Genomic DNA, 12,529 nt, shown 5'->3' with positions numbered 1-12,529 from the left:
TGCTAATGGCCGCAATTTAGCCAAAAAATGCCATCATGGTAAGTCTAACTTACTAAATAAACTGAGTCAATGTTAGTCAACATGATAATGACTCCACATGTTGACATCATTTTTGCTAACCTTATTGTTTTTGCTAGTGTTAGCTTATACACTGTTTGAATACTAGTTGTTGCTGGAGGCCAACGTGTCAGTGATAGCCTACATGCTACTGACGTCATGTTTAAATTTTTTTTAACATCTATATTTATCTAGAACAAACTCAGACTTAAACTATCTGCTGTTATAAAATTTTAGGCTTTGAAATATGAAGTTGAAGCCAGCTGAACCTTACTCAGCATCAGAACCCCAATTCAGATCCAACCGATACACACACTAGAAAATGTAATAGTTTTGTATTAATTGTCCTCCTAGTACAGTTAGACCTGCATTGTGCAAATATATAAAGGTATAAAGTGGGCCTTCTATAGAAAAGTACAATCGTATCGAAAGAAATTCGCTCTTATGTTATTGTAAGCAAAGAAACTGTTTCAAAAAGTACAATTTTATTTTATTTTTTGTCTGAAAATTAATTTGAAAAAAAAACCTTTTGACAAAACAAAATCTGGGGAAAAAAATCACTTGAAAAGATATAAAAATAAAATGGCACAGATGTAGGTTCAACCATTGCATACACTTTAAATTACTCTCAAAACGTTTTTGATGGATTATTTTTTAAGCATGTTATGTGCTTTCAATAATATTGCAACACATTTTTCTCCATACCAGTCTACCTAACACCAGAAGAAAGTGAAATCAAACATGCCAAGTATGAGATACATCCTAGAAGTGACAGTGATAACGAGACCAAGGGAAAACATGCAGAAATATTTCTCACATCTGCTTTTCTCTACTGTGTTCACATTCTGTTCATTTTTGTCAACGTGTCATCACAGATGCACACACATACACACACATGCACACACGCATGCACACCCCTACACACACACACACACACGCGCGCACACACACACACACACACACACACACCTCCAGCTTGTATTTATCTGTTGGTACATTCTATTCACAGAGATGAGCATAATCACAGATGACAAACTCATGGGGTGTGCTGTGACGGACTGCTGAAATGGAGAAAGTTCCTCCCTTGGAATCACACATCTGCACCTCTCTCACACCTCCTGCTAAAACACGGGCAGACATCCTCCCTTGGTGGCTTTGGGGTTGGAGGCGTGTGTGAGCAAAAAAAAACCTGACTTATTATGTGCGGTGGTGTAGGCTGACAGGTTCAGGGGACTTAATGCAGCTGTTCCACAGGTGGTTGTCATCCATGTTTCACACAGAATGAACTGACTGAAAAACACATGCTGGCTGGTGATGTTGCTAAAAGAAATCTTTTTCTGTCTTTTGATACCTATTGAGCTGTGTGGCAGCAGATTATTCTGCTGGTCAGCCTCGTCCAAACTGTTTCCATGCACTTAAAACATAGTTTCACCTTCGTCTAATCCTGTCAGAGTGCCATGTCCTGTTGATCTCAACTTCTGCTCTAGATATTTCTGACTCTAAGATCCCTGCCACCAATCTATACATTGAAACATTTCACAGAGAACTGCTAAGTCCGTCGTCTGAAAATTAAAAGATTATTGCAGAACTACAATCCTACCACGACGGTCTAACTAATTTGAGCTCTGGTTAAGGAGAACATTAAGGACAATTCCTCAAAGGGAACAATAAATCTCAAAAAATGACCAGAAGATCAGTTGTAATTGAGAATCTGAGAAAATGTTGAAAATTTAAGTTCACAGACATTCTTCATCTAATGATGTCTGGACATGCTCTCATTTGGGATAATAAAATGACTGCTGAATTATTGAACCGTTGACCTGTCATGAGCTACTTTACAAAAGGAATGGGAAGAAAAATCAGTTTCTTGTGCAAATCTGGTAAAAATTTGATTTTTGTATCCTAGAGACAATATTTGTCGCTTGGAGGCTTCATGTTCAGTACAAGCTCTCTTGTGTTTTGGGATCAATACCAAAAAAATCTTGGCGGCACATTTGGCCTCAGTCCGCAGCTGAATTAAAAGGCTGTGCTGACTAAGATAGAGAATGAGTTATCAAAGGTACCTCCATCAAATACACTTTGACAGGTGGGTTATTTCCCAACATGCAGGTTTTGATAAAACCTTTTCACATAATTAGCAGCCCACTCTAATGCATTTTATGTTCTTACGTAATAAACAGCTAATGACAAACCGCTAAATATTCACAGCAACTGATGAAGGGTAGATTATTACATGCTGACTTCAACAACTGAATAGACCTTGTAAGTGCTACAGTATCCATCCATCTGCTTAGCTGGGCTTGGGTTGCTGGTGCAGCAGGCTAAGCAGGGAGCCTCAGGGGAGCTAGCCACTTGGACCAGCTCCTCTGGGGGAAACCCAAGGCGCTCCCAGGCCAGACAAATGCCCCTTTTCCACTGGCTGTAATGGTCCCGACTCCACTCTACTTGGCTTGCTTTGCGAGTGTTTCCACTTGTATTTTTTTGAGGCCAGTCTTTGCTTTTTCGGTCCCTGCTTTGGAGTAGAACAGGGGATGATGCAAGCTTCACTCCTGTTCACTGATTGGCTGTGGGTGTGGTCAGACAGGAGCAAAGGGAGAAGAAAAACAAACAGCTCAAAATTTCAAACACGCTACAACACAGAAGTGATTTAGTCCTCTGAAACTACAAGCAAGTGGTGAACAATGAGATGCCGGCTTTTCTGTGCATCGGACTTAAATATTCAGCGGCAGTTTGATGGAGCAATGAGGAATTAGTTGCGGAAAGCCTCGGTTTCCATTCTCTCCGCTCGGTTAGCTGCTTTGGAGCCTGACCCATCCCCCCGCTGCACCCATCTCAGATTCATGAAGATGTCACTGCTATCCAGACAGCTCTGTGAAGTTCAGGTGAGCAGTGAGTGGGTGTATCTATAAAAAAATTATAGCTCAGCTCTCTCTTCTTCTTTTTTTCTGGAGAAAAATAACAGCTCGTTTAGTCGCATAGTAACAAAGCACAGCACATGGCCCCTGGAGGCGAGGAGCTATACCCCCCCCCCGCCAGGAGGCGACACCCTGCTACAGACCGAGCCGGGTCTGTGGAAATGCGTTCACTTCGAAGTAGACCCGAGTCAGGCCGGGCCGAGTAGAGCCGGGCTGCTGAAGTATAGCCAGTGGAAAAAGGGCAATAGTCCCTTCAGCGTGCTCTGGGTCTTCCTCTGGGTCTCCACCCAGAGTGACTTATCCAGAAACGTCATGAGGGAAGCATCGAGGAGGCATCCTAACCAGATGCCCGAGCCACCTCGGGCTCCTCTCAACGTGGAGAAGCAGCAGCTTTACTCTGCCACTTTAAACTCAGCTGCAGACTACTCCAGTAAAAGCCGGATATCATGACCTGATGAAGCTTATAGGGCCACAACATCTGCAAAAAGCAGTATTTTACAATATTCTAAACTATGATATTTCTCAACCCGTTACACTACGTGTAAGGAATGTGATTCTTACACATAGTAAGAATGTGTAAGAGAGTGAGAAAGAAGTGGTTTTTAGTTGTACCTTAACAGTTTCTCCCTTTGCACAAAATTAATGATATCTACATGTCCAAGTTTGATTGAGTTAATGGAATTATTCTACAGCGGCAGCGCAGCAATGGATGACGTGTAAAAGAATATTCTTTTTGCCCTCCAGTGTTTTCCGCATGTTTGAAATTTCCTTATGTAAACAATAACATGCAAGGGGTCTATATTTGTATATCTGATTATAATTAAGTTAGTGCCTCACCAACTATGAACCTCATCACACGTCACTGGTAGAATCCATCCTGACTAAGGTCCAGACTTGATGTTGCCTGACCCATTGCTTTATGCTCTGTTTTAGGGTACAGAGCAGTTTGTTAGTTCATTGGATGGTGGTGCCAGCAGTAGAAGTTTCCCTTACAATCGGTGAGTTTCCGGTTTGATCCACCTCTGCCATCGTCTCCTTGCCTGTTGGTGTTGGTCAGTAGGGTCGATGCCGGAATATGCCAGCTTTGCTTCTATCCAACTTCCCCTGGGAGACTGTGGTTACCATGTTGTAACTTGCCATCATCAGTGTGTATGGGAATGACTGATTTCATTGTATAGGATCTTTGAAGGTAATTTTGTTCAGTCAACTGTAAGGTGTTCAGAGCAAAACAACCCCAAATATCCATTTCCTTGCTTCTGTGTGATAGTTGGTATACAGCTGTCATATGTGGCGGTTTGCTACATGTGGCAAACTTGACAACTTTACATCCTTCAGAAGTCATTTATTTTGTTAAGCTGCATATTTGTAAACCTAAGTCAACATGTTGTTTTTACAAAGAAGGAACTCTTCTTGTCAGATCTTTTGACTCTTTTTAAAAAATTGTATTGTCATGGATGACAAGTCTGTTCCTAACCAGAGGCACCAGGGTTCTGGTACCACCGTGGGCCTATTTGAAATTTATCCAAGCGTTGCACAGCCAGACTTCAGGTGAATTCTGGGAATTTCACTCTAAGGAATTCCCTGATGACAAACAATTCCCTACTGAAAAACAACTTCTGAAACTCCTCCTCAGCTGATTTGGTCACACGTAAAATTAATCAAGTGTCTGTTATCACCATTACCAAGCTGATATTTTTCTCCTTCATAAATCATTTTAAATCAGGATAAAATGCTTTTTTTTGTCCTTCTGGTTTTTCTTAAATTATGATCATATGGAAAATCAGACAGTTTTGAATATGTGCAGATTCTATAACACTAGACTTGATTTAAAAAAACGAACAACTGTCTTTATCATATCGATGAGTTCATCTAGCTTTACTTTCAAGGCTTCCCTCAAATCCAAAAGGAAAAATCAGTAGCAGCAGTACCAGAAACCGCCACCAGATGGTGACAGACAATTACAAATAGAGCCGAAGCAAAGCGCTAGTTTTTCATAGCAGTTTTTTTCTCTCTCTAACGCTGAACTACAGTGGAATGGGGCAGGAGTTGGTGGAATAGTTTTTTGGTTTCAATATTTAAGAATGTAATAAACTGCAACAAAACATCTTTGGGTCATTTAATCTCTTTTAAATATTTGGGAATTGAGGTAAAAGGCTATAAATGAACTCTGACACTAACTTTATACAAAACTCCAACATATGTGGAACATTTCTTTACTGATTTTAATGAGTAAAAATGAGTCTCTTTTTCGCATTGACTATGACTGTTTCATAATTGTGGGTGATTTCAACATCCATGTTGACAACTTGAAGACCGAGGGGCAAAAAAGCTCTTTAAAATATTAGAGAATTTTGGTTTAACACAACATGTCAAACAAGCAACACACACTCAAGGACGCACAGGGTGTGAATATTTCCAATGTCTCTGTAACTGATTATTATATTTTATTATCTTATTATCTTTGAAAGTTCTTTATCCATTGACCCACTAGGACAAACAGTTACTATCAGAAAACGTACTTTTACAGAAAACACAGCTGAAGCATTTTATCAAATCTAATCTTCCTCCTCGTCCTTAAGCTGTAATGATGTAGATGAGTTGGTAGATGATTTCCACTCTAAAATTTCAGACATCATTTATTCCATTGCTCCCATTAAAGTGAAGGTTTTCCTTTTATTCTTAAGGTTTCTTCTACTTTGTGTTGGTCTATCACACCAAACAAAAACAAAAAAAGAAAGAAAAATGTTTAGTCTATTGGAAACATTTAACTTTAACAGTCGCTAACCAGCAGGTTGACAATAAACTGGAGCTGTTGGAGGCCAAAGGCTTTGCTGCCCAGGTGAAATGTAACAGTCTGACCTTACAGGAACCTGATTCATGGCTCATTTTAGCATTTCTATTGCTTATTTCTGATAACAGAAAATAGAGATACATTTTATCTGGCTCTGACCAGACCTGCTCAGAGTGCTGAGCTTTTGTATTCCAGAGTAAAGATGAATGACCTTTTGCAGCTGCAGCACCCAGTAGGCGTCTGCAGCAGAAAGATTTTGTTAAAATGCCTTTTAGACAGATTGCATCTGTGAATTAAGTGCTGCTGTAAAGGCAATTTTTTTTATGTGTGTTAATAGCAGCCAATTACCCCTTTATTATGCAAAATATTCCATATGGGCAATCGATAGAGTGCGCAGCCTCATACTTCCGGGGACAAGATGACCCGGCTACACATACAATTGACCTTTGTATGTGAAAGCAATAGTGCTTCCTTTGCAAGTACACCAAGTTCGCCAATTGGCCATACTTTTAAATGATCACAAACTTTTAAATTGTTTTTAATTACGGAATTTTATTTCCTTTGTATCTTTATTAAAAATGTGATGTTTTTTTAAAAATTATTTTTAAGTTATTAGTGTGGCATTCAGTGGTTCAACTATGCAATGAAATTTGTTTGTGGCCAACAACACCACCTGGGAAATAACAGTATAGGACACAGGTCCGTTTCGCAGTAAGCCAGAGACACGGTTTCAAGACAATAATGGTAGTTTATTATCACAGAAGTAAAATACCTATATGTATGAAGAAGAAAGAAAGAAAGCAAATTACAAAACAAATCCAATTAGGCTTACCGGCGGGTACGGCCAGAACCTGGATAGGAGGCTCCAAAACAAAGAAATCACTACAACCACCCACGACGTCACACTCACTCGTTGAATTTCCCTCCACCTATTTGTGTTGATCACTGCATAGTCACTACAGAAAGGGACGCCCCCTTCCAGGCCCAAGTGCAGTTTAGAACAAAAAGATAAAAATAAGACTCATCACCGACATACCGATCAGGCCAAGCTCCTCTCACTCCCACCCAAACATGAACGCTCAAACATTGGCACTTGTAACAGGAACAACTCCACTCAATCAAACGTGGAGGTGAATACACCAAAACTTCACTGTAGTTTTATAACTACAGTGAACAAGTAATTGTAAGTGCGCAGGCAGCCAACCTCACCAGTACTCGGCACACAGACAACCCAACATGGAAGCTTCAGCCAACAAGTGTCAGTCTGCAGCTCACCTCAGCTTTTATACCGAGCGCCCTCTGGCGCTATTGGCTCGCCTGCAGTTACCCCGCCAGCAGGTGCAGCCTCCACCTCCTTCCTGCCACATTAGGATTTTATTATTTGTTAAATGTTGTATTAACAAATGATAAATAATATTTATATAAATATAAATAATAATATTTTTGTGTATCTCTTTGGGCTTGTTGGAGCTTAAGTTCTCAAGAACTAATTCAGGAATAGCAACTCCAGAGCTGCAGAGTTTAGATTAGGGTTTCTCGATACGTCGATGGCGACCTGCTGGTCGGTCGTGGGAGGTTTCCAGTCGATCTTGGCAGCAGGTAACAAACTGAACGCCACCAGGAGACTGAGACCAGCACATCATCTTCTGACGCGCTTATCAAAATATTCACTAAGATTCAAAATGTTTCAACCACCGCTGTGTTCAGGGGAGCGCTTATTAATAATCACAAAAATCAATATCAAACCTGAAAACCTAATATCGTAACGGACCAAATGTTACGTTTTTAATGTAATCTCTGCTCGGCTTGTACACCGCAGGCGGTTGCCACGGCAACGGGTGTGCTTAAACGACAAAGAGAGAAAGAGCAAAAGGTATGAGTGGTTTTGAGTTGATCACCTGTTCAGGTTATTTTACCTTTGCTGTGACGCGTCACAGCCGCTGTAGTTTCTGAACGTTCAATAAACGAAAACTTGGACTAATTACCTCGTTTGTCTGTGAGTATACGTCATTCACAACAAACATCAAATGGGACAAATATATTTCATTAACAAGCAAATGGTTTCTACCGCAGCAATTATGTGAAATTAAATTGTCTAATATTTTTTTGAATAGTCTGGTGCTCTCTGGCATCGTGCTTTGAGTCTGGAAGGCGATTTTTCGGGCTTTTCTTATAAAAAAACATGCTATTTATTTTCATCTCTTATTTATCAATCAATTAAATTTTATTTATATAGCACATTTCAGCAGCAAGGCATTTCAAAGTGCTTTATATCATAACAAACACAAAGTCATCCAACATTGAATCAACAATCAATACATTACATTAAGTGTCATCATTAAATTCTTAATTGATTACGTTTCAAATACAACTCTAAACAGGTGGGTTTTTAGTCAAGATTTAAAGGCACTCAGTGTTTCAGCTGTTTTACAGTTTTCTGGAAGTTTGTTTCAGATTTGTGGTGCATAGAAGCTGAATGCTGCTTCTCCTCGTTTGGTTCTGGTTCAGGGGATGCAGAGCAGAACTAGAAGACCTGAGGGATCCAGAAGGTTGATACAACAGCAGCAGGTCTTTAATATATTGTGGTGCTAAACCGTTCAGTGATTTATAAACTAACAGTATTTTAAAGTCTATTCTTTGAGCCAGTGTAGGGACTTTAAAACTGGTGTTATGTGCTCTATCTTCCTGGTTTTAGTGAAAACACGAACAGCAGCATTCTGGATCAGCTGCAGCTGTTTGATTGATTTGCTGGACAGACCTGTGAAGACACTTTAGCAGTAATCAATACAACTAAAGATAAATGCATGGACGAGTTTCTCTAGATCGTGCTGAGACATAAGTCCTCTAATCCTAGAGACGTTCTTCAGGTGATAGAATGCTGACTTTGTGACTGTCTTTATGTGGCTCTGAAGATTCAGGTCAGAGACCATCACTACTCCTAGGTTTCGGGCCTGATTGCTAGGTTTTAGCTGTAATTAATGAGGCTGTGCATTGACTCTAGATCTATAGCTCTAGATTTTTCCTGTTTAGGTCCAAAAATAATAACTTCAGTTTTGTTTCTGTTCAGCTGGAGAAAGTTTTGGCACATCCACACATGTATCTGTTCTAAGCATCTGTTCAGTGAGTGGATGGGTTCAGAGTCACCTGGTGACATCATAATGTAGAGCTGTGTATCATCTGCAAAGTTATGGTAGCTGAAATTATTTCTCCATGGAGATTTCTTCCTATCTGTCACAACCTTCACTTTAATGGGGGCAATGTAATCAATGATATCTGAAACCATAGACTGAAAATCATCTACCAACTTATCTACATCATTACAGCTTAAGGGTGAGGAAGAAGAGTAGATTTGATTAAATGTTTCTGCTGTGTTTTCTGTGAAAGAACGTTTTGTGATAGTAGCTTTTTGTCCAAGTGTGTCAACGGATAAAGAACTGTCAAAGATAATAACAAAGTGATCCGAGAGGCAACATCAGTTACAGAGACATTGGAAACGTTCACACTCTTACTGATAACCCGGTCCAGTGTGTGTCCATGAGTGTGTGTTGCTTGTTTGACATGTTGTGTTAAACCAAAACTCTCCAATATATTACAGAGCTTTTTGCCCCTCTGTCTTCAGGTTGTCAACATGTTGAAATCACCGACAATTATGAGACAATCATAATCAATGCATATGAGAGACAGAAGTTCATTCAAGTCAGTAAAGAAATTTTACACATATGTTGGAGTTTTGTATAAAGTTAGTGTCAAAGTTCGTTCGTGGCCTTTCACCTCAGTACCAAGATACTCAAAAGACGTGAAAGTACCCAAAGAGATTTTATTATAGTTTATGGTATTCTTAAATATTGAAGCCACGCTCCTCCTTTTTTATGTTTCCTATTCTCACTTAAAATATTATAGTTAGGAGGTGCGGATTCAATTAATATGATTGGTTCATTATTGTCATTCAACCATGTTTCTGTCAGAAATATAACATCAATATTATGCTCGGTGATGAAATCATTAATTAATAGAGCTTTAGCACAGAGAGATCTGGTATTTAAAAGAACCAGTTTAAGTGACTTGGGGGCAGAAAGTTCTTCAGTCTGAGGTTTGAATTAAGACCGCTGTTTTATATATTTCTGTGTTTTGTAAATTTTCTTGTAGTGATCCGGACCGGTAATGTCCTGTTCTGTAGTGCCAGGGGGGCCAGACACATTCTGGAGGAAGGCGGGTGATATTATGATATTAATGCTCTTAATTAATCCTCTTGCTCAGTGTTTCTTCACAAATACCACTTTCTAAAAGTCACCTCAATTTTTTTGAGTGTAGTAATTTTATTTGAGAGTGCTTAAATGTTACAACATCACAAAAGCCTAATCGTTATACCGACATGTTAATTAGATGTTGCAAATGCAAGACATGTTGCATTTGCAACATTTTGTTTTATTTTTCTCACAGTTTGTGACTCTATCCATCCATCCATCCATCCATCCATCCATCCATCCATCCATCCATCCATCCATCCATCCATCCATCCATCCATCCATCCATCCATCCATCCATTTTCTTCCGCTTATCCGGGGTCGGGTCGCAGCTTCAGAAGGGAGGCCCAGACTTCCCTCTCCACAGCCACTTCTTCCAGCTCCTCCGGGGGAATCCCAAGGCGTCCCCAGGCCAGCCGAGAGACATAGTCCCTCCAGCGTGTCCTGGGTCTTCCCCGAGGCCTGGGACTTGGGGAAGACAGTTTGTGACTCTTCGTTAATTCTTCTTTTCTCTGCTCAGTTTATCATATCAAGCTTTTTTATTACTAATGAACACTTGTCTTAGTGTTTAGTCAGGTGAAATCACTCAATCAAGTTTATTTATGTATTGTGCACTAAACAGAGAAATTATAAATAGATCAATAATGAAGCAATTCTGAATGGAAAGCTATAACAGGCAGAGTTAATAGGAAATATTTCTTTTTCATGCGTTTATTGATTAATTTTTCATTTCTGAGGTAGAGAAAAGCTTTGTTAGGGAGGTCAAAGACAGGTGAGAAAAACAAAACTATTAATTTATCCTAATTGTACAAAGTTGTGGAACAAACTGATGAAGATACAACTATAAAATTATATCTGAGAAGAAATTTGATGAGAATTTTCTTTCATGATAGTTTGTGTTTTATTTCAGCCCAGTTTGGGATTTTATCCACCCCATGTATTCACACACATCCATGATTACAGCAGGTGTCTGACATGGATCTGGTCCACCTTCAGCGATCACACCATAAATCCTGTTGTTGAAGATCACTCCTCCACCAGAGTCGCCCTGTAAAAAAATTTCCATCAGTATATTTATTTGTGTTGTAAAACAGACAAGTCTTCTAATCATTGTAGAGAGATATTGAAGAAACAGACTTACATAGCATGCATCCTTGTTCGGTGCTGAAACACGGAAATAATGCCCACGTGTCGGCTCGAAGACTGAAACCTTTACAACATCCATGTTGACACACTGAAGATGCGATGAAATAGGAGAATCGTGTACTGTAGAGAAACATGAGAATCATAAACATGTTATTCACTCGACCTTCTCTGTAGAGACAGAAACAAAGATTATCTTCTCATAACTTCAACATTTCTCTCACATCGCTCATTATTGGGGCCGACTGTCGTTCCTCCCTCTCCTGCCAGCTGAACAGTGTTGCCGCTAAAACACAATAAAATGTAAAAATACAAGATAACACTGTAGAAAACTAATTGTTATGAATAACAAAGAAAGAACAGACAATAAATCCTTCGAGGACTTCATCCACTGACACACGAATGTTCACCTCCCGTCCTCAGGGTTCTGCGACCTTTACACGTGTCTCTGGTCCAACACACCTGAGCTAAACGGGTTCTGGTTCCGCTGGTGACCTGATTACCTGACTCAGGTGTGTTGAAGCAGAGGCAGCAGGACTGGAGGAGAGGAGACAGAAAACCTGAAGTCTTGTTATTGATCAGAGAAAGACTTACAGAGAAAGACGATTACTGCAATCAGGTAGCTGAACAGGTAGGACATCTGTTACTGGTGTCTGAAGCTTCAGCAACATGATTTCATGCTGCTGGCCGTGGTCAGTATAAATCACAGGATTGTGTTGGATTATCTGATGGTGCTGTAAAGCAGTCCGTGGATGAACTCTGAACGTTGCTGTGTGAAACCTGAAGAATAGGTTAGATATTAATGAGCATAGAAAACCTGACCATCTGCAGATAAAACTGTCTTCTTGTTTCTATCCTACCAGTCTGGATCTGTCTTCCAGCAGTGAGTTGCAGTCAGGATCCACTCAGGGTGGATCAGAGATCCTCCACACAGGTTCCCTGTAGTAGGATTATTGGCCACAAGCCGAACATAATAAAGAAACTCCTTGTCACCACAGTTATGACCTCTAATGATTCTCTTCTGCACAGAAACATCTGAGTTCACTGAAACACCTGAAGAAGAAAAAGGAGAACTTTACTGAGACATCAGGTTCAAATATGGCTGCTGGAACAGAAAACATATGAACAGCTGAAGATTAAAAAGCATTGCAATTTATATGCAACGAAGTTTCAGTCTGAAACAGAATCAGAGGGAAGTTTGAGAGTCACAGAGAGCAGCAGCCTCCGTGGAACCAGTGGGAGTGTCTCCAGTGTCTCCAGTGTGTCTAGTGTGTCCAACTCACCCAGCACCAGCACCAGCAGAACCTTCAGCACAACCATGGCTGATCCAGCTTCCTGTGAATTTCTGCAGTCCTGGAGCAGCTTTTAAACTCTGTTCA

The 12,529-nt window shown here is 40.1% G+C and overlaps 1 protein-coding gene across 1 annotated transcript; it reads right to left on the bottom strand.

Moving 5' to 3' along the window:
- Positions 1-10,689: 10,689 nt before the first annotated feature.
- LOC145551061 (protein C activator-like) lies at positions 10,690-12,529 on the bottom strand. The gene is made up of 6 exons (XM_081604988.1): positions 12,434-12,529; positions 12,011-12,203; positions 11,745-11,930; positions 11,375-11,436; positions 11,149-11,273; positions 10,690-11,055 (listed from the first exon to the last, which is right to left on the bottom strand). Exons 1-6 carry the CDS (start codon positions 12,468-12,470, stop codon positions 10,909-10,911), a joined length of 750 nt encoding a protein of 249 aa, XP_081461114.1. The 5' UTR covers positions 12,471-12,529; the 3' UTR covers positions 10,690-10,908.

The sequence above is a fragment of the Poecilia reticulata genome, chromosome 3, assembly GCF_904066995.2.
Source record: "Poecilia reticulata chromosome 3, P_reticulata-male-v2, whole genome shotgun sequence".
Lineage (NCBI taxonomy): Eukaryota > Metazoa > Chordata > Actinopteri > Cyprinodontiformes > Poeciliidae > Poecilia > Poecilia reticulata.
Note: the sequence above shows the minus strand (reverse complement) of the source record. Positions and strands in the feature narration are given on the sequence as shown.

Bases quoted from the DNA above. Each gene is read 5' to 3' on its own strand.
- LOC145551061 (XM_081604988.1), bottom strand. From the start codon at position 12,470: ATGGTTGTGCTGAAGGTTCTGCTGGTGCTGGTGCTGG. The intron at 11,274-11,374 runs GTGAGAGAAATG...GTTTCTCTACAG, and splicing joins CGGCCCCAATAATGAGCGAT to TACACGATTCTCCTATTTCA. The intron at 11,056-11,148 runs GTAAGTCTGTTT...ATTTTTTTACAG, and splicing joins CGAACAAGGATGCATGCTAT to GGCGACTCTGGTGGAGGAGT.